This window comes from Zonotrichia leucophrys, chromosome 4A (assembly GCF_028769735.1).
Source record: "Zonotrichia leucophrys gambelii isolate GWCS_2022_RI chromosome 4A, RI_Zleu_2.0, whole genome shotgun sequence".
NCBI lineage: Eukaryota > Metazoa > Chordata > Aves > Passeriformes > Passerellidae > Zonotrichia > Zonotrichia leucophrys.
The window spans coordinates 12,092,584-12,113,762 of NC_088174.1; the positions used below are offsets into that span (position 1 = coordinate 12,092,584).

Below are 21,179 nucleotides of genomic sequence, written 5' to 3' on the forward strand. Positions count from 1 at the left end.
AGGCCAGGTAAACAAATTCAGTTTTGCCTACAAGCCCCAAGTGCACTCTGTGCAAGCCAAAAATGCAGCACCTACACTGACCATGCACACAGCTCAGCCAGTCTGCCAAACCAACACCACCAGAACCAAGCATCCTGCAAGCCCTGAAGTGCAGCCAAGGCCAAAGCAATGCAAAACCTGTCTGGATATTTCTTCTGCCATCAGGAAGCAACAAAGCCCACCCTGGAGCAAGAGTTCAGGGCTGTCTGCCAGTGCTCCCTGATAGCCAGACTGCCTTGTTCCTGCCTTTGTGCTCCTTGGCCAAAGGGACAAGCCAGAAGCAGCAAAGCTGCCAAGGGACTCCTTGGCACAGAGACAATCATGAGACCAGCACAATGCCCACATCCTGCTGGCACTGCTGCTCATCACAGGGGTGGGATAAATCCAATTCAAACGTGCCGCAGACAGGAGCAAGGTGCCCTCCCCTGTGTGACTTACCAACTTTAGCAAAGGCCTCCTTGAGTTCCTCCAGCTCATCTTTGGAGATTTGCATGGTGTTGGCCATCTCATGAATTTAGGGAGTACCTAAAGAGAGAAAAAGAACACAGTATGAAACCAGGCTGCATTCAACAACACAGTTTCCAACAGCAGCATAGCAACAATCAGTACCAGTGTCACCACACTTCCTGGGACCATGTTTATCTTTCCACTAAGAAAACAGATGTGTCAAACTCGAGATGGGAAATACACTCTTTAACAAGTCAAAAAGCCCATTAGCCTTGTCAATATTTAGCTCTGTATGTTATTTTATGATTATGGTGTTCTGAACATATGAAGGTACCTGCTGTCAGTGTATTCTGTAGGTCAGAACACACATCTCCAGAGATTTTCCACAACTTTGAACAAAATCAGAATCCAGTGTCAAAATATTAATGGAGAGCACACAGTTACCAAACCCAAATAAAAGATTCTGAACACTACATGGAGAGGGTATTTTGGCACAAAGTAATGTACCTGGTACTGTTTGCAAAAAGAAAATAGTTTGTTCTTTTGCAAGAAAACTGTTTGAATCAACACCTACTTGTTTCCCCAGAGTCAGACTCCCAAAAAACTGCAAGGAACAGGCTGTTTGCATGGCCCCTATTTCCCTGAATGGCAGAAGTACCATGAGCAAGCACAGAAGAGCTTGAGAAACAGCGAGACCTCGAGTTCACAGAAACTCTGCTTGGACCGGATCTGCTTGGTGTCTAACAGAGAGGATGGAGCACAGAGTTCCTCCACCCATCTGCCACCATGCTCCTTTCCAAGCACTGATGAAGTGCCTGGACAGGAGGTATCACCACAGGGATGGGAGCAAGTCAGACACCTACACACATCCCATCCCAGACACTCATCACAGGGCATCGGGTGCCCTGGTGGCTCTCTGACCATGAGAGAGCATGATTGATGCAACAAGGAACAGAAACACTGGTAAGCACATTCTAACACCTCTGCCAGCTCTAGCTCAGGGTCTGTAATGGGGATTTGGGCAGGCTTGGTGCGACTTCAAATGAGATTTGCAGCCCGAGATTTTCCAGCTCCCACATTGTTCACCACAATCCTGAAGCTGTGAAATAAAATGTTCCTCCTCTGCCTATGGGAACAGACACAACTGCCTCCTGCTTTGTAAGCAAAGGGTGGATTGAGGTTTACAGACTGTCAGAAGCAGGATCCTGAACAGGCTGGCTCTGGCTCAAGGCTCAAGCAACAAGAGGCTCAGTTTAACAAATGCCTGTGCTCTGATTAGCAACCTTCTTTTGTCTGAGACTCCCAGCTGCCTTCACAAGCACTCACACAAGTTTGCCTGTAGCTGTAAATATTCATTTTCTGTAACACTTCACTCAGTCTGGAAAGAATGAAGTTGTTGGAGATGAGAGCAATGGGCAGGCGTGGCAGCCTGGGAAAGCAGCTCAGACAGGTGCTCGCAGCAGAGAAACTCAACAAGAGTTGCATCACTGCAGAGACACGAAGGAAAGCACTTCAAACCCCACCTCCCAGTATTAGCAGCACAACAAGATGTTGAACAGTCAGTAAAAGCAACCAACAGCAAGACAACAAACTTCATTGGGTTCAAGTTGAAAAATGGGATAGGGGGAGGAATCACAGCAAAGGTGCATCAGACAGAGATAAAAGATAAATCTTTATAAAAGTAATTTTATTTACTGTTTCACAGTAAAAAGGCTAATTGACCAAGGCAATGGTACCATGCAGGTCCCTGCAAGATGCAGGAATGCTGTGTGCAGCACTGATTTTCTTGCTTGATCTCCAGTGTGGGATCTGTCTCCATTCCTGGAGCAGCCCCTTCCCTGTAACCTCCCATGGGTGCCTCAGCCAAGCCTCAGTGCCACCAAAACCTGGCTATTTCCAGGGGATAAAGGAGTTGCTTAGCAAGAAAATCAGCTCTGAGCAGGCCTGTTGCATGATACAAGAGATGGATTTCACAACTGGCAGAAACACTTGGAGAATGCTCCCAAGAACAGGGCCAGATTTGGCTATGCAGGCCGGTGGCACGACCTGCCAGGCAGGAGAGGCTGAGCTACAGACTGAAAATTCAGCCAAAGCTCCTCCACAAGTTCTGCCTTCTTCCTAATTCTCATTTGCACCAATTCATTTTCAAACCATGAGGATTTCCCTTAAAAAGGGATTTCCCAAAGCATCATTACCTAACCACTTAATTGGAATTTAATTTGCTGCTGACTATCTCTAACATCTTTAACACCAAAAGAAGCAGCAAACACCACCATGAACCGAGAGCTTTTAAAAATGCTGCTCTGTTTGACTTCATCAGGTAAATATTATGCTCTGGATATGCCTTAGGGTTGTTTGTATGGGTCTTGACTTAAAAAATCTTCCTTCCAGTTCCTAGACTGTTCAGCTCAGTCCATAAAACAGGTTTCACTCTCAGTTATTGTAATATCACTTCTTCCTTCTGTTTCTCTGCTTGAGAGGAAGGAGGGAGAATTCAAACCAGCAGAGAAAAAGCAGACACCTGACCTTGTCAGGGCTGTCTGTGAAGGGAAAGGTGTTATAACAAACCAGTCCATGGAAAGGTTAATGGGCCACAAAGTTACAGCTCCCAAAGCAATTGTACAGAGCTTTTCTGCAATGCAGCGGTATTACACCATCACTGCGACACTGGGCTGGGGGGCAGGGGAGCTTGTCTTTTTCTTGTTGTGTGGGGGTTTTATGTTTGTTTGTTTTTAATAGCTGAGTCTAGGGCATTCAGAATCGTGTTTTTCATTCAGTTGCATTTTTAAACAAGAGGCTTTGTCTTGTGGGACATAAAAGGCCCTTTTATCACCCTGGCACAGGGATCACACATCAGCTGCCTCCCTGGAAGCCCTGTGGGGACTCTCCACGCTGCTCACGCCTGGCCAGGTCACACTCACACTGCAACAAAGCCTCCACCAGGGTACGACAGGCAGAGACACTGAAACACCCATCCCAGAACAAGAGAAAAGTTAGTCTGGTGGCTGACAGCCCATGGGTCAATGCACAGATAAACAAAGTGTACAAGGGAGCAATCCCTGCTCCAGATCCCTCATCCTGCCTTCATCCCTCACCCCACAGAGGAAAAGGGCAGCTCTGTCACACACGGATGCACAAAGGCACCTACCCAGCAGAGTGTGGCTGGCAGACACTGCAGCCTCTTTCTGTCCTCTCAAGAGTACCTGGGACACAGATCAGAGCTGCCTAAGTACAAGGTTTTGGGATATCAACTCGTTCCCTGAGACTGGCTGTATAAAGTTCCTGTGCAAACAAATTTTACAGGTTCTAAGCACACTGCAGTCACCGAACTGAAGTTAGTTTATTTGCAGAACTGCAACAGGGGCAGGTCAGGGAAAGCTGTCCCAGCGTGTGTTTTGACAGCTGTGAGCCACCTGGGGACAGCCACTGCAGGGCTGTCACTGGAGGGATCCAGATCCCTCTGCTGAGGCACTCAGCACTTCCAGCACTAGTGCCAGAAGCTAGCCAGGATATTCGGGTGGATTAACTGCTCAGACAGCAACTTAAAAACATTCAAGCACAGAGAAAAATGTTCTCAAGACTCTTCCCCAAGAGGGGAAGCCCTGGAAGCTGCATCCTGGAAGCTCCATTACACAGAGCACTGGTAGAAAACTGATGAAGGGGGGATATTCAGACATTTGTACATTTTGAAAGTTGGCAGATTAATTCAAATTTGAAAGCACATAACAACCAAATATTTCCTGAGAGCCACTTGAACACTTCCAACAGAAACAGAGCTGGAATTTGCTGCTGATCCAAATGGAAGAATTTACTTTCTTAGCAGCTCTGTGTTACTCTGAAAACTGAGTGCTTCATCCCTTCCAGGCTTGCCTTCCTTTAATATCTCTACAATGACTGATTAACAATATCAACTTGTTTACTCAAACAGGCCAGTGCAGAGACACATTCAAGAGTCAACAAAAAGGTGTAAGTATATCCTATTTCCACCCAATCTAAAAAAAAAAATAATCCAACACAACGAGTGAGCTAGACCTGGTCTGGAGCAGTGACTCAGTTTCTGAGGAACCTGTGGTTTTGCTCCCTTTTCATGACAAAAGCTCCTGACATCAGAAGACAAGTCAGTTAGCAGTAGCTAATTAAGAATACTCAAACCCCACACACCTGTGACCACTAAGCCAGCACACATCTTTTGGAATAAGCAGTGGGACAGCCAGGCACTCGGTCCCCTCACAACCACAGCAAGTGCCAGAGCCCTGGGGCTGCTTGGCCAGTCTGGAGGAAGCTCAGTGATCCAGCCCCAGGCCTCCTGTGGCTCACCTAATCCTCCTCTTCCTCCCTGTTCTGCAGGCAGGGCTGCTCCCTGCCAAGAAAGAGCAGCATAGCAGAGTGGGGTGGTGGTGCGCTCTCCCCTCTTCACCCTCCCCAGCCCCTCTGAAAGCAGCCAGCAGATTGTGCCCATCCCAAAGGGCTCTGCAACTCCAGAGCTGCCAGGACAGCCCAGAGCAGCCCCTCAGGGCAGTGAGGGAAGAGTCATCAGCAAGGGATACAGGCCTGAGTTTTCTCTGCATCCCTTCCCAGGTGAGTGGAAGCTGCAGAGGATGCTGAGATTGTCAGAGCAATGTCCTGACGCTGCAGGAACCCTCCTGCACAGGCACAGGCCTGGGCCCATGCTGCTTTTGGAAATGTTTGCAGGCAGGAGAGGGCACAGACACATCCACTCCCATCTCCATCTCTGATGGCTGCTTTTAGTGGTCCAGCCTAAGCAAAGCCTTTGGGGTTTTACAGACAACAGTCCCAAACTGACATTGACAGGAGGACATGATGGTGCACAGACTTGCTTGATGAGTCCTCTGAGGTAAATAGTTTCCAATGCTTGGGAGGAAGACAGGAAGGCTGAGGGATTGATGGCCTAAATGAAAACCTATCATAAAATCCATCCTCTCCTGCTCATAATCAGTTTGTGTGCTCGTCAAATGCTCACCACAGTGTTTTGCTCATCGAATTCCTACAAGACAGCACCCACACCCTGGATGTGGTTGTTAGCAAACACCAAGCTGATGGAAGCACATAAACTTTTAATTGGCAATTACCTTCCAGACAGCCACTGGTCAGAGGCACTGGCAGAAACCAGACCTTCACCTTCACCCTTTGGTGAGAGATGTCATCCTGGTAGGAGCAGTGATCAAGAGATGCTGCCCATCCAGAAAGGCTCCACCATGGTGGTGCCTAACCCCTTACCATCAGCATGATGATGCAGATTCTGAAATCAGTTTGGTGCTGCTCTGTGCACAATTGTGGTTCTTGTGCTCACAAACACTGAGGTGTTCCTATGCACTCAGGGAGCTGATTTCCCTGCCTCAGGAAGAAAGGGGCACACAATGCTTTGAGCAGGCATTGCTTTGGGGTGCCACATTTGACTGACTGGCTGCATCTCTCATCTGTGGATCTCCCCTTCAGTGAAGTTTTCCCAGCCCCAAACACATCAAGCTCAACAGCAGTGAATCTACAGCTCTGCTGTCAGGTCTGCAGTGCTTTAACTGTTGAACACCACTGTACTCTAACACCTGCAAAGCCATTACCCAAATCTAGCTTTATTTCTCTTAGTTCAGCTTTTCTTGGCCATGCAAAGCACCAAAAAACTCACCTCAACAGCCAAGACCAACTACAAAAATCCAGCTTTAATTCTGAATTACTTTAAGCTTGCCTGGCTTTGGATGGACCACCTTACACCACCCAGCTCTCCAGCTCCCTTTACACACAGGACACCTCCTGGCTGGCTGTGTAGCCCACCAGCTGCATCACAGGGAAAGGACACAGGGCTGCAGATAGAGATTCCCACTGCACAGGCACCTTCCAGGTCACTCCATCCCAAATCCATACTGAAATTACCTCCAGCTGCTGTTTCTGAAGCATCTCTAAAGCAGCAGAATTCCCACCAGCAGGCTTTGCTTTATATTCTTTCAGACTCCTGAAACTGTCATGCTGGGAGAGGCAAGCTCCTTGCTATGCTTATGATCACCTGGGAGTGGACTGTGAAACTTTGCTCCAGTTGTTGCACAACCCATCACTGCTGCAGGGGAAAAATCTGCCAAATCCATCAGGAGCAGACACACATGCTGGAATTAGTCACTGCTCTCGGCTTGCCAGAGCTTCTCTCCAGAGCTGGAGGCATGTCTCAATGGGGTAGCCACCTCTGGACAAGTATGTTCCTCCAGCAAGTCCAGGTTAGAAGCTCAGTTTCCCCCAGCTAGACCTGCACAGAGTGATGCCAGGTATTTTTCTGAGCAGCACAGATGCCCAGCAGAGATCTGGGTTGCAGAGAGGCAGGGCCACTCCAACAGTATGGAAACAAATGCAGCAAATCACTTTTCCTATGCCTTCTGCACAGACTTTATCCACCACCCCAACATCCACTGGCAGCCTGGACAACCTGATCCTTCCCCTTTTGCATGCTGGTCCAAGTGTTTTCTCTCCCTTCATGACAGAACCAGATTCACGAGCTTCAATCATCTTAAATCCTTAGTAAAAGCAACTGCTGAGCCATCAGCCAATTTACATGCCTTTTGACAGCCCTGCACAGCCAAGGAAGCTCTCTGGGGTGTGGTCAGGCCTGGATAATGATCAGCACGATCAGAACTGAACTGCAGCCAGCACCCAGAGAAAATCCAAAATCAGCATCAAACTTGCTCACAGCATCAAACAGGAATCAGCCCCTTGATAAAAGCCCAGGATAGTCATGTCCTCCACAGCAGCATCCAAATTACTGAAAGCTGGGATATGAACAGAAATTCACAGGGATTCAAGTACAGCAATCCCCCTGTCTCACAGATATGAGAAAACAGACAGAGAGCAAGCAGCTGAGGATGCTTGGTCACATGGTACCAAATTGCCCAGAGGCTGGAAGGAAGCACAAGTCAGAAGAACACAAATGCTTCCACTCCAATTGCCCATGGAAAGGAAAAAATAAAGCTTTCCCAGCCCTCAAAGAAATTTCCCCCAACACATCCCTGTCCCCTGAGCCAGAGCTGCCTCTGATGCACACCAAGGGTAAGATGCAGTCCTGGAGCAGCGTGGATGGATGCTTGGTAACTCCCATCTACCTGAAGGAGGCTGAACAGGAACACAAAACTGCTTTGGGACTCAAATGGAAGGGAGAAACACTAAAAGCTTTCTGCAGACCTTACACTCTTTGAAGGCTCCTGTCATGGAAGACCAGGGCCAAGTGGATTGATTGGATGGATGGATGGATGGATGGATGGATGGATGGATGGATGGATGATCACAGAGGAGACCAAGTGCACGCACACACTCCCATCATGCTGCAGGCTCACAGCTACAGCCCACAGACCTTGCTCAAAATGTATTACACATCTCTACAGAGCATTCATAATCTACAGGGCACAGTAGAAAACAGATAAAATACTGCTCAAGGCACCGATGAATCAATCCTTAAAAGCCTCTTCAACAAATACTCCTACGAAGTGTTGCATTTTGACACACCTCCAGTTTTAGTAGAGCAGCTGCTCAAGGGTTAGAGAACATTTCAAATCATAACCGACTAGGTTGGTTTAACTAACTTTTGAAATAGTTTGTTCATGTCAGAGGAAACAGAAGAGCAATATTCTCATTACCTAGCTAGCACAACATGGAACAGGTGATCCTTTCAAGACGTCTCAGGAAAGGAAGAGCTGAACACTCATCTACCTGGAACTTGCAAAAGCAAACAGAGATTATTTAAACTTAAGTGCAAGAAGGTAAAGGAGAGGAGGGCTGAGGTCAGGTGTCGCTAATGGACTGAAACTCAGAAGGCTTCATTTAAATTCCTGGCTCAAACACAGAAAAGTCATACAAGCCTCTCAGGAAATTCTTATGTTGATAGTAATTCTTATTCTTGTGTAGTTCCCAAAAAAAAGAGCAGCACTAACACTTCCTTCTGCTTATTCTGTACCTTAACCATAAATGTCTTAAAGAAAGGACCCATCTCTTACCCTCCATTGTAAAAACTCAGCATCTCTCATTTTATGAGAGGACACTCAGAGCAATAGTGTAAAAGACAGTGGGTTCCCTGCCAGCATAAGCAAGGAGGAATGAGGTTCACAAGGCTGAATCTGTGCAAATTTTCTTCCCCAGAAGCGCTTGGCACCTGCTTGCTGAGACCTGCAGGTTACCCTCAACATGCTTTAAGCATATGTCCTCAATTCCCAATATTCAGCCCCAAAGGAGCCCAGCTCCTTACAAGAGCTGAGCCTGCAGCCTGGCTCAGGAGCAGCTGGATAAAGCCCTGCAAATCCCAGAACACTCTCCATCCCCCCAGCAGCTCCAGCTCTGCTCCCAGGCAGCACCTTTGGCAGGGAAAGGAACTGATACCCAGGGTGCCACGATAAAGCAAGAAGCATTACTCAGTCTGTTACACTTCCTCTCCACCCAGGTGGGGGAATCAACCAGATCCCTAAATTAAATCACAGTACAGTCACTGCTTATTCAACAGCAGCAAACAAGCTCCTGCACGCCAAACACCCAGCATGACGGTGCTGATCCCTGGCAAGCTGGACAAAAGGAGTTTCAGCTGTTCATTTTGGGAGGGTGGGTTCTGTGCAACCTTTTAGAAGGTACAGCTGTGGGCAAGCAGTTTGCAAACCGTTCTATCAGCTGAAGGTAAATAGAGCTGTCCAGAAAGAGACAGCCAAGGCTGAAATTCTGGCTGCCCAAATGATAAACATGCAGAGAAATGTGTCAATTAATGTTTTCTTAAATAAGAAACAAAGCACTAGAAACTACAAACCGTACCCTAAGTGTTGTAATTATGTTTCAAAAGTGTCTTAAACCCCAGGAATTTCAGTAACAGATCTCTCACTAGAAAAAGCTACTGGAAAAAGAAAAACCATTTTCCATCCTTCCCCTGTTGTCTGTGATCTTGTTTAGAAAGCACTTGGGAAAAAGGGAAAGAAGTCAAATTAATTTGTTTCAGAGCAAGAAAGCAACATCAGACTGCAATAAATCAGTGTCACTACATAGCTGTCCTAGTGGCTTATGAAGAAGGAAAAATCTCTGTAAATTCACCACTCATTTACTGCAGAATAGATGGTGTAGATCCTATCTACTCTCCACAAAATCAGAAACATTAATCTCAAAAATTAATGCAAAATGGCCAGAAGTGAAGGAAAGCTGCTGGCTTTGCCTCCCAGGAGGTTGCAATGACAGTGAAATCACATTTAGTCTAACTGCAGGGTGTTCCCCACACTTCTCTATAATTTAACTTAATATGGGGAGGAGTGATAGGGAGCCAAAGACAGCAGCCATGAGTTCAGGATCAGGCAAGCTCTGGTTCGTGACTCTTGGACTTTGGAGAAGCATTAAAAACCTCCACAAAATGCACTCTCATTAGCAGGCTTCAAGGTTAGGTAAATGCATCCAGCATCAAGGCTGGGAAAATGCATCAGGCACTCCTGGAGATGAGCACTAACTTCTCCTTAGGTCCCTTCAAGCTGCTTTGCTTCCTTCTCCTCCTTATTCACCCTCCATTTCCCAGCTCAGCCAGTGCCCAATACCCCTAGGACAGATGTTGTGGTTAGAGAGATGTATGCCCTGTAAACAGCATGCAACCTCACCACTACTTTGAATTTCTCGAGGGTGTGAGAGTCCTCCAGCTGTGGAAATCATTCTTTGGAGACAGATGCTTTGCAGAATAAATGCAGAGTGAAATATCTCTTCTTAGCCTTTTGGCTAAGAGATAATACAGTATCAGTTTAATAAAACATAACTTAGCAAAACCTCAGAGCAATACATTCAGTACAAACAAAATTAGGATGTGAAAAAGATATACTAGAAGTGTTTTACAGGTTTGCAGACAAATGAAGTTACCAGAACAAAAAATTCAGCATTTCAGTATGGTATGCAAGTGCTTTAAGCTAGTAGTGACTACTAAAGTGTTTAGAGAGGGTATGCCTTGGCTTCCAGCATCAGGTATAGCCAGAAACCACAGCAAGCCAGATAAACTCCTCTGTTAGGAGATGAAATCCTGCCAGCCTGTAATGCCTCCTGCCATTCCAGCTGCAATGGCAGGGCAGCATTCAGAGCCCAACCTCTCCAGGTGAGAGACCCCAAAAAGTTCAGCAGCCACACAGCCAGCAGCCTACAGCCACTTCCCAAAAGCTCTCAGAGCTCCTCGCACTTTCTGCAAGGCAGGGGTTTAAATATTTAACGCTTTAACATGCAAGTTTGAGCAGTTCTGCTGTGCAAAAGCCCGCAGCAGACAGAGATGGAACAAACCCAGAGCTGGGAGGACACACCCTGAGCCCTAAACACGAATCCCTCGCTGATGCCCAGCCTGGGCAGCCCTCCCTGCTGCGGCTTGCACGCGTTTATCATGTGCGCCGATAAATTCCCAACTCAGACACACCAAAACCCGAAACTCTCTCTGCCCTCAGCTGTTTTCCTCCATCCACTACAGCAGGCGGAATCACAAGACTTTGAGCAGGGAAAAGCGCAGCAGGACAAGTTATCGCAGGACGATCTCCGGCACGGCCCGCACCGCACGGCCAGCCCAGCCCAGCCCAGCCCAGCACACCGGGCCACCCGCCCGGCTCTCCTTACCCGGCTCTCTCCGCCCGGGGACGCCGAATCGCTGCCTCGGCCGGCCCGCGGCGTCTCCCCCGCCCCCGGCCCGGAGCAGGGCAGCCAGCATTCCTCCCTTCCCTCCCTTCCTCCCGCTCCCCGCCCAGCGAGGGGAGGTCGCTCCCGGGGATGCGGCCACGCCGCGACAGCGGCCCGAGCATCCCCTGAGAGCGGGGATTCTTCCCAAAAAAACAGCCCCTGGTCCTTTATGGCTTGGCACTGGGGATAGGAAGCGGTAAGATACAGAGATTTTAGGTAAGCAAACTATTTTTTTTAATTAATAAAAAACAAAACACAAACAAAAAAAAAAAACCTGAACAAAAAATCCCTCTACTGCTCGTTACTCTTTAGAACAAATGGATTTTGATTTGCTCGTTCTCAGCGTGCCCAAACAGCAACGCAGAGCTTGTATTTGGCTTTATGTAGGTAAGCAAACTATTTTTTTAATTATTAAGAAACAAAACACAAACTCCCCCAAAAAAAAACCTGAAAAAAAAATCCATCTTCCACTCTTTACTCTTTAGAACAAATGGATTTTGATTTGCTCATTCTCAGCCTGTCCAGTCAAACAGCAACGCACAGCTTGTATTTGGCTTTATGTAGGTAAGCAAACTATTTTTATAATTAATAAAAAACAAAACAAAAACTCCCCCCCAAAAAACTGAACAAAAAAATCCCTCTACTGCTCATTACTCTTTAGAACAAATGGATTTTGATTTGCTCGTTCTCAGTGTGCCCAAACAGCAACACAGAGCTTGTATTTGGCTTTATGTACTTATTTTATGGATGCCTTTGAAACAACCAGAAGCTCACAGAATACTCAGGATCCAGACCTATCTGGACTTAATCTGCACTGAAGGAGGATGCTGCCTGCTATCTCACCTCATAGTTCCTCAAAAACAAAAACTAACAAAAAAAATTAAAAATGGTCTGAATAGATTAGATTAAATGAAATACAGAGTTCAGAGCTGGCCCATACTGTAATATATTGCATTACCTCAGCAATTAATCCTTGTCTGCTCTAGATGAAACAGGAACAGACATCTGCTGCGAGCCAGGAAGACACAAGCAACAGAAACATCATGTACTGTGTGCTGCTGATGCAATGAACAGGAGCAGAATCAATCACCAGAAAGGTTAAGTTGGCTTTCCAAACTATAATCATATATTTCAGAGATTTCTGCTCCTGTTAAGTCCATCATGTTTGAGCATTTCCACAGCAAAAAGGAAAATATGTCATTTACTAATAAACACAATATTTGAATTAGTAAAAAATCTGAAGAACTCATGACTGTTCTAAAAATTATGGTCACTGGGTGGTTTTTTTGTTGTTTCTCTTTAAAAATTACATCAGCCAGGAAAGTGAGTCACTCATTGCCTGGTACCATTTCTTGGGTATCACCTGAAAATTTAGCTTCCAGCTGTAAAGTTTCAAAGGAGGCATAAAACACACCCCAAAAAACAAAACAAAACAAAAAACCTAAACCAAACCCACAGCCTGCCAACTTCCTCAGGATGGTAAACATCATGGAAATCAAAATAGAGGGTTTTATGCCCAGAACTGCAGCTGTAACTTAAAAAGAAAGAAGTTGGATTGGAAAAACATTTCTGCAGTCCACGGAGACCAGGCTGAGTGCACATCAGGCAGGGTTTAGGGAAGAGCAACTTCAGCTCTGCTGATTTGCACCAGCAGCCAGCTTCAGCATCACAGCACATCTGGGTGCAGGGAGCCCAGCTGGCTGCTCTGACCAAAACCAGGGACTGCATCCAGCCTCTGAAGTCTAGGGGCAATCATGTGACAAAAATGAAAAAACTGATTTCGTCAAGTTCAGTGTCTCCACTTTCCATCCTACATGTGAGTGCATTGCACAGCACAAATCCATCCTGTAGGGGTTAGTGAGGCTTTGGGGCCTGACAGCTCTGGGGGAGAACATGACAGAGCCCAGCTCCCAAACCAGGCTGGGACTTTCTGTCAGTGGCAGAGCCATTGCACAAGCAATGCCTGCTCAGTGTCTGTCACCTGTGTTGCTGGAACAGCAGGGCAGCACCTGCAGGTGTGCAGGTGGCAGACTGGCACTGCAGAGGGAGATGCCTAAAAGCCACCAGGCCTTCAGACCTCTGCTTACCCACTTTTCTTTTTTCAGGTAAGTGTAAAGCATCCTACAGGGCTATCAGGTATAATCATTCCCTCTGTCTGAGAGGTAGAGGACATCCCTGCCCCATCACCAGCCAGCACAGGTCCTCAGTGGCTCCACCACACGGAGTTCAATTCACATACAGCGCACGTGAAATCCCCGTCTCCCACATTTGCAAAGGATCAGAGATAGCCAGTTTTTCCAGAGCTTTAAGAGCCCTCTGCTCTGTGAATACTCCAAATCCAGTCCTGGCGGTCCAACCTGCAATTACAGTCAAACCTAAAATAGCAGCTCGGTGGTGCCAGCACCACTCATCCCCACGTCATGTCCCGAGACTCAGCACACCAGGGTGTGGCGTGGCAGGCAGCGAACGCTCAGTTCCCCGGGCACTCCACTCCCAGCAGACTTCCTCACACGCCTGGTCTCCTCATACCACTCCCCACACTCTTCCAAAATAGGAATTTTTTTTTGGTAGAGCCAGTATAGCAGTGTATTTTCCTCTTCTTCCTGCTTTAAAAAAGAGCCTTTTAGGGAAGAAGAAGGTGCCTGAGGTGCTCAGGTGACACGTCCACTCCCCTGCATGGAACATTGTGATGTAGGTTTCTGCACAAAGAGAACTCCCAGCACTGGCAGGATTCCCCCAGCACATCATTGCACAAGGGGACACGTCTCCTCCACAGCTCCAGCTGCCAAGTTTCACTGGGAGGCCACTAATCCGTATTTGCCCTCCAGAAGGTACACAGTGATGGCTGTGGGAGTGGCAGCTGCTGACTGCCAGGTGACAGGGGAGCAGAAGGGGTAAATTCAGGAGTCATCTTTCATCACAAACCCTCGAGAACAGACCCTGTGGTGAAGTTCTGGGGAAGGGAGGGAGCTCAGACCCTTTGGTGAAGTTCTGGGGGAGGAAGGGAGCTCATCCAGTGTGCTGGCCTTTGGCTACAGTGGGCTGTGCAGCCCCACTGCTCCCCTGATACAGCCCAGAAGAAGACAATCATCTGCTTCTGGACACCAAGTTCTCCTGCCACTCCAGAAGTGGTGCTTTCCTCACTAACACCAAGACACACCATGCTGATGTTGGAAGCTGTTCAAGATAACTGTCGATGACATCCATGGTGACGAACAAGTTCCTGGGCATGCCACATCTGTCCCAGTGACTTTTGGGATGGGTTATAACTGCTGGCACTTGTAGCTCCTGCCTAAAATATCTATTTGGTGGGACACAGCCAGCTTCACTGTCAACTTGGGAGTACAAGACATGCTGGACCACTTCAGCATCCCCATGCTAGAAACCTCCATGAGCAGAGGGCCACAGCAGCCTCAGGAGATCCCAGAGCCAACAGAGCATCAGCAAACCTTGGCAAGCCTTCAGAAGCTGCAAAGGTGGCTCAGTCTCCTGCCTGTACTGGTGCTGCAAATCAAGGGTTTTCAGGAACATCCCCTCTCTTTACAAAAAAAATTTAAAAATTAAAGAGAGAGAGAGAAGGGGGAGAAGTTCAAAAGAGTACCTAACTGAAAGAGAAAACCAGTTAACTTAAATAGCCTGCTTCACCAGAGAAAACACACCATGCTCTGTGAGCCAGAGCTTTAGACAGCAAAGCTGAGTGGTCAGCCACCACTGTTTTGGACTGACATCAGTGACCATTTACCATGTGCAACATGTTCCCCTCCTCCAGTTCTGTCCACAATCTCTTTTAAATGTAAGGATTTTAATGAAATTATGAACAGGCAGAAAGACTCTCACCTGTGCTTTTTGACCCAAATTGAGGGTTTATGCACTTTTTGCTTTCTCCCTCAGTGCAAACCAATAGCAATGTATATCCCATCAATGTAAACAGCTATGGAAAGATGTGACAACTGAGGAGCAAGCATTTGACCCTAATTCCTGAGTTTATCAGTCTTTTTAAAGAAAAAACAAGTCCATCTTTGCTAGCTTTCCCCCTTAAAAGCTTCCTGAGCTGCTCTGTCAGCGAGCCTGTCATCTGGAAGAAAGCAAGACATTAGTCAGGCTCATGCTTATTTAATAAAAACCTTGCATATGCAGGAGGGACTGAAAGTTGGTCTTTATTTAAAAAATCGCCTGCAAACTTGAGTACAATTTTGCAGTGCAAAACAGATCTGAGGACTTGCCCCATTTACCCTGTGCTCCACCAGTGCTCAGCTTAGCAATTAACCAGCTAATTATTCACAGCTTAGATCAGGGAGCCAAGCAGCCACCACAGAAGTCCACAAGTATGCCCAGATCACCACGCAAAGGACATTTCATGTCCTGCTATTTCATAAGGAAATCGGGAGCTTCAACTGATGTCAGCTCCAGGAAATGAGTCCCAGGCAGATGATGCCGGAAGCAGGAGGCTTTATATTTAGTACTGAGTCACCCACTTTATTAAATACAAAATACAAAAAAGGTGGGTGTGGAGAGGGGATAAGTGGAAAAAAAGTGAACAAGTTATTCTCTGGAGATCACGGGCCACGGGGAGTCTGGCAGTGGATGGGGGTATTTTGTAAAGGGAGAAAGAAATTAAGAGATTACCTGGAAAGCCCTTCTGCACACCCACTGGAAAAGTAGTTGCCAGATGAGCTGCATTCCCAGGGCAGAAGCCAGCACTGAAACCACTGCAGGAGTCTGCAGTGCCTTTGGGATCTCTCCAGCCAGTCCTGCAGGCCTGAGCAGAGCATCACCAGTTCTGATGCACTTTCCCATCCTGTCTGCTACATTTTTGAGCCAAAGAAGAAGCCACTGGAAGGAACTTGGAGCAGAGAATATTTTTAAGCCAGTTTTGCATCTCCACCTAACCAATCACAAAGGGCACCTTGCAACAATCACAAAGAAAGCACTTTGGGTGATTACAGCAGCATCAGAAGGAAGCCTAATGGCTGTTACTGAGGCATGGGAAGAGAAACTGCCCTGGCACACTAAAACTGCACCCAGGCAGTGCTGACAATCCAAAGGCCATCCTGTCCCTTTCCTTCTCCTCAGCATGTCAGTCCCCCCACCCTGGCTGGCTGTGGGGTGAGATGGACACCAGCACAAGGAAGATGAGGCAGTGGGCAGAGGGCCCACTGTTAGCACAGCATCCCAGTTAGAGCCAGCTCAGGCACCCACAGACCAGGCCACTGGAGAAAGAGTGGCACTGCCTCTGGTAGGAGGGTCTTGGAGACACAAATTTACTTTTTCATCTTTCATCTCAGCTGCCAGCTCTGCCCATCACCCAAGCCTGTCCTTGACATGACTTAGGCAATCCTCTGCTCTCCAGGAGAACATGCTCTAGATAACTATCCACCCTCAGTCACTACTCAAGGAAATAGAATTTTACACTAGAACTGCACTACTGCAGAACACAAGTGACTGTTTACAGATTATTTCTGAAGAGGAAAACCATCCTGATCCATTTTTAGCAACATTCAATTTAGACACATCTACAAATGAGATGTATACAGCATTCATGTGGACTGCATCCTCATGGAATGTATTAATATGGGAAAGCTGCTGTTTAATTGGAATGTAGTTCTTTGAACTAAGGTCTTTTAACACACACTAAAGAAAGCTTTAAGAAGCACCAAAAAACCAATCCTAATGCAAATGGTGGCACAATGCAAATTACAGGAGTACAGATTTGTTTAGAAGAGGTTCATATTTTCATACAAGTCTGTCACAGGCCTTTTAACTTTCTATCAACAATAAATACTCTGCAGCCTGAGCAGCAGCAACACCTTTGCAAAGTTTTCAGCTACTTGAGCCAGATTTTGCCCCTGAGAAGATTCCCTTTCTAAATACTAAAACATAAATACTGCTACCAAAGCCAAGCACTACACCTCATTTCATCTTAAAAAAAGTCAACTGGAAACAAGCTCTCTCTAAAGCCAAACACCAACAGAGACTTGCCTATAGGAGCACCCTATTAGATTATTAGTAAAATAGGTGTAATCTTCAAAATAAAACCACAACAGTTAAAAAGATGCGGTTTGAAACATAGATCCATGGGATGTAGCAAGGCTGGCAATTATGCAGAACCAGAGGTCAGGAAGTGCTTAATACCTTGCACCTTTATGCAAGAAGAGATTACACCTCTGCAGGCACAGCCAGCTCCGGCCACCAAATGGACACTTGGCCAACTGGTGGCCACTGTGCAGACCAGTTTGCTGCATCACTCCTGGCCAGTGGGAGGCTGTGGGAGATTGCCACTGGGTGGCTCCTCAGTCCCACACAACCCATCAACACCTGCAGGTGAGCTGCCACTGTCAGAGAGGTTCCAGGCACTGCCCAGCCTGGGCAGCAGCACACACACCCAGCCCAGGCAGGCAGGATCTGCAGGGAGGGATTGTATCTCATCAGGACATCACCCTGCCAGGGGCACTGGCTCATCATATTGAACAAATTCATCTGTGTTGAACTAGTCCAAACCCTCATCTCAAGGGGCATTGAAGCTTTTTCTGGTATTTAGCTCATGCACTTGTTGGCTTCCCTCCAACTTCTCTTTTTAACTCAGAACCCCACAAAAAGTCTCCTGTAGGATGGATCCACTGAACAGGGTAACTCCAGGGGCTCCCACAACTACTGCACTCTTTGCAAATGTGTAGAAAGGTGGGGTAGAGCTGGATTACTGCTCACACACACACTGTAAATTGTCACCCATAGCCTTCAGGTCCCTAGAGCACAATCTTCACCACACAGCTCATTACACTGTTAATTAGGAAGCCATCTCCCATTTTCCAGATCATAAAAAACAGCTACTAGTAGCACACTGATCTCTGTGCTGTGAAGCCAGTCTTTGCTTTGACAGCAGATTTCTTCTATTCTCTAGTCTGTTGTTGCTGTTGACTTTAATGCTTAGTATGAAACATTTAATGCTTAGTATTAAAATATTTTAGTATTAGTATTAAAGAAACTCTCATCCTAGAAGTTAGCAAAACAAAACCAAAAACCAAACATCTACAGATCCTAAATAAAGCCAAACAAGGCATGGTATTTGGTAGAAGGCATGAAGCAACTCTGGAGCTCAGGCAGAAGAGGCAGATCTATGGCTGGGAGCAATGACACCACAAGGTTCAACCTGGATCACACCAGAGAGGTCCAAATGCTGCGCAAGAATATCAGCTGTGAGTGTTACACGTGAAAGGGCAATGCACCAAAGAAAGTGCAATGCCTTGCTTTGTGCCAGGGTGATATCAAACCCATGCACAGAGCTTTAATTGCTGAAGTGAATCATTGACTGGCCCTGGTTGTAAAGGCTCTTGCATAACAGAGTTCCAAGGACTGTGCAGGGCAGAATCTTACTCCTTTTCATGCCTTTCAAAACTCTTTTTATACAGACCTTCAGAACACAGGGAGCAAAGGGACCAACTAAAACCACCCTATATAACCCTGAAAAAGTTATACTACTTAGAGAAAGGGAAGGAAGGAATAAAAGCTGTTGCCATTAGTGATGGATCTAATTAATGTAGGCTAGACACTGCCATTACCATCCATCCAGCACAGCTACAGCAACTTCTGGGAGCTTCTCAGCCGGGCAGAAGCAATGTCAATTTTTCAAGTTTTCAGCAAGAAGTCTGACTATGCTGCCTTTGCTTGAGCATTTGGTTTATATAATACAGTGGCAAGAGCCCAGCTGGAAATCAGATCAACGAGAACATTGCAAAGGGGTGGGCAAAAGAAGGGCAGGAGCAGGATTGCACAGGAACCTCCCATCCATGTCCCCAAGGAAAGCTTAGTCCCAGCCTCAGCCAAAGAGTGCAGAAAGGAACAGGCTAAAGTTAAGATCAGACATTAAGGCTGCTTATTCCAAGTATTTTCAGTCTTCAGAAGGCCTGGTTTCCCCTCTCTCTGTATGAAAAGGTGAATTCTGCCTAAGTGAGGATTCAGAAACTTGCTTGTTATTACCGGGAGCACTGAGAAACACGAATGTTTTTGTAAATGTATTTCCATTTGTTCTCTACTGACCTTCAGAATGTTGCTATCTCAGAAACAGTTCTTAAAAGCAAGGGCCAACTTTCTCCCTGAATGCCTGCCCAACACCAATCACAACAGGGTAACTTTATACACACCCACAACACCCTATGTATTCCCTAAAATAAAACTCCTCACAATCCATTCCTGGAGGCAAAACATTTTGTGCAAAATTCAGGAAAAAACAGCTTAATTGCAATATTGTTTTAGAAGTCACTTCCTTTATTTCTGTAACCAGCTGGAGACAAGCACCTTGTTGTGTGCTGGGTCAAGGAAATGTTTAACTACAGGATTTATAGCACAATATAGATGTGTATATATCACCACAGCACTGCAGCTGCTCAACAGTTATAGCAGAAGGCAAACACTGGTTCAGCCCAAGGAAAACAGGGATGGGCTGCAATATCAGCCTGCTCACTAAGGCTCCAAGGCAGGAGAGCATCCAAGGCTGTCCCTGGGACAAGACTCAGCATCCTGGAATCTCAAAACCACAGCCCTGTTCCAAACCCAAACAACTCCACAAACCCCTCCTGGCTGATTAGCAGGAAGGAGCACAAGGTTGCGATGGCAGCACAAACAAGGAGCCAGGATTGATGATCTTTCAGATCCAGCAGAAGCACTGCTTCACAAAATATGAATGCCAATTACAGGGATGGGTAGCTTGAATTCAAGTTTCCACTTGGTTAGTGCTGCACTGGACAGAATGAGAGCTTTGGTGCTTGCCCAGCAGTTTCATCTGTACCAAGATCTTCCATGAAAACAGACTGTGAAACCCACAGGACCTCCTCCAGCTCCTGACCTTCCCAGCAGGGCAGAGTCAAAGGCAGCAAGTTCAGTCCTACTGCTTGTGAAAGTAGAGCAAGACATTTTCTACCTTGTAGTACAGAAGGGAGGGGAAGAGGCAGATCAGCACCTCCCCTTCCCTGTTATTTTGAGCAGAATCCATGGAGCAGAAGTCCTGGTGCCTGGGCTTCTGCTACCAGGGCTGGGACAGTACCATATGCACCAGCAACATCACTGAGGTAAAGATCCATACAAGCATCAAAAAACCCCAAATCTGATCAAAAAGGGGACTTTGAGGGAGTGAATAGACAAAAACTATTTCAGCTTTAGTCTTCAGATAACACAATAGGCAAGGAAGAACATTAAAATGGCACCCAGGTGACTGTGCAAATGTGTTTCAGGAACAACTCACTGCACATCACCTTCCATCTAATCCAGACAGGATACAAGCTTCTTTTACCCAAGGTCTTCAATCTGAATTTCAAACATCTTATGTGTTCAGCTCTGGAGAGCCCCTAATTTAATCACTAATATACTGGAAAAAATAATCCAGACAGATATAATGCAGAATCACATGCCTTCCTATTTGCTTTCAAGTATAGAAATGCTTTTCATATGTCAACTATCAGGGAAAAAAAAAGATAAAGGGGATTTTTCTATAGCTTCCTTTCCCACCACCTCAAAGAGACAACAATTTCAGGAGCAATCCAAGAGGATGTCCCCAGACCTCTGCAATCAATTATTTCTGTTTTCCCCCTAGTAAGACAGTCTCCCCATCACTTGGGCACAAGGCAGGAGAAGCAGTTCTAGCACACAAAACTCCAGCAGAATCACAAAACTAACAGGACATAGGCCAGGGGCAGGATTACCCACAGCATCTGAGCCACAGCCTCATTCTGCAGCTGGTATGGCAAACACTGATAGAAGCCAGCAGCATTTCTGATGTTACTCAGCCTGTCTCATCTACCAGATAATCAGATCTTCTTTATGCTTTTCCCCAAGCTGGTGTTTTGCAGGTTTTTCCTTGTATTGACCTGACCCTGCAGTGGGCAGCAACTCACTTTGCCTTCTGTAAGTTCCTGTATTTATACAATTTTTTAAAACAGCCTGGCTAGCATATTTTCAGGAAAAAATTTGGTTTCCTCTAGCAAAAAGAAAGGAAAAAAAAATCTGCAGTAAGGACCTAACTGTAGGAGTCAGTTTTTCCACTTTAAAAA

At 46.5% G+C, this 21,179-nt stretch overlaps 1 protein-coding gene across 4 annotated transcripts in view; it reads right to left on the bottom strand.

Moving 5' to 3' along the window:
* The window catches only part of PLS3 (plastin 3), a 49,827-nt gene that overhangs the window by 19,713 nt on the left and 8,935 nt on the right, over positions 1-21,179 (bottom strand). For 3 of the 4 annotated variants that reach the window (XM_064712560.1, XM_064712556.1, XM_064712558.1), the window contains exon 2: positions 478-564. In XM_064712560.1, coding sequence (XP_064568630.1) covers positions 478-544 — 67 coding nt within the window. In that variant the 5' untranslated portion in view covers positions 545-564. Of the gene's footprint in view, positions 1-477; positions 565-11,079; positions 11,168-21,179 lie in introns of those variants that run through there. The other variant, XM_064712557.1, reaches the window with a different exon arrangement.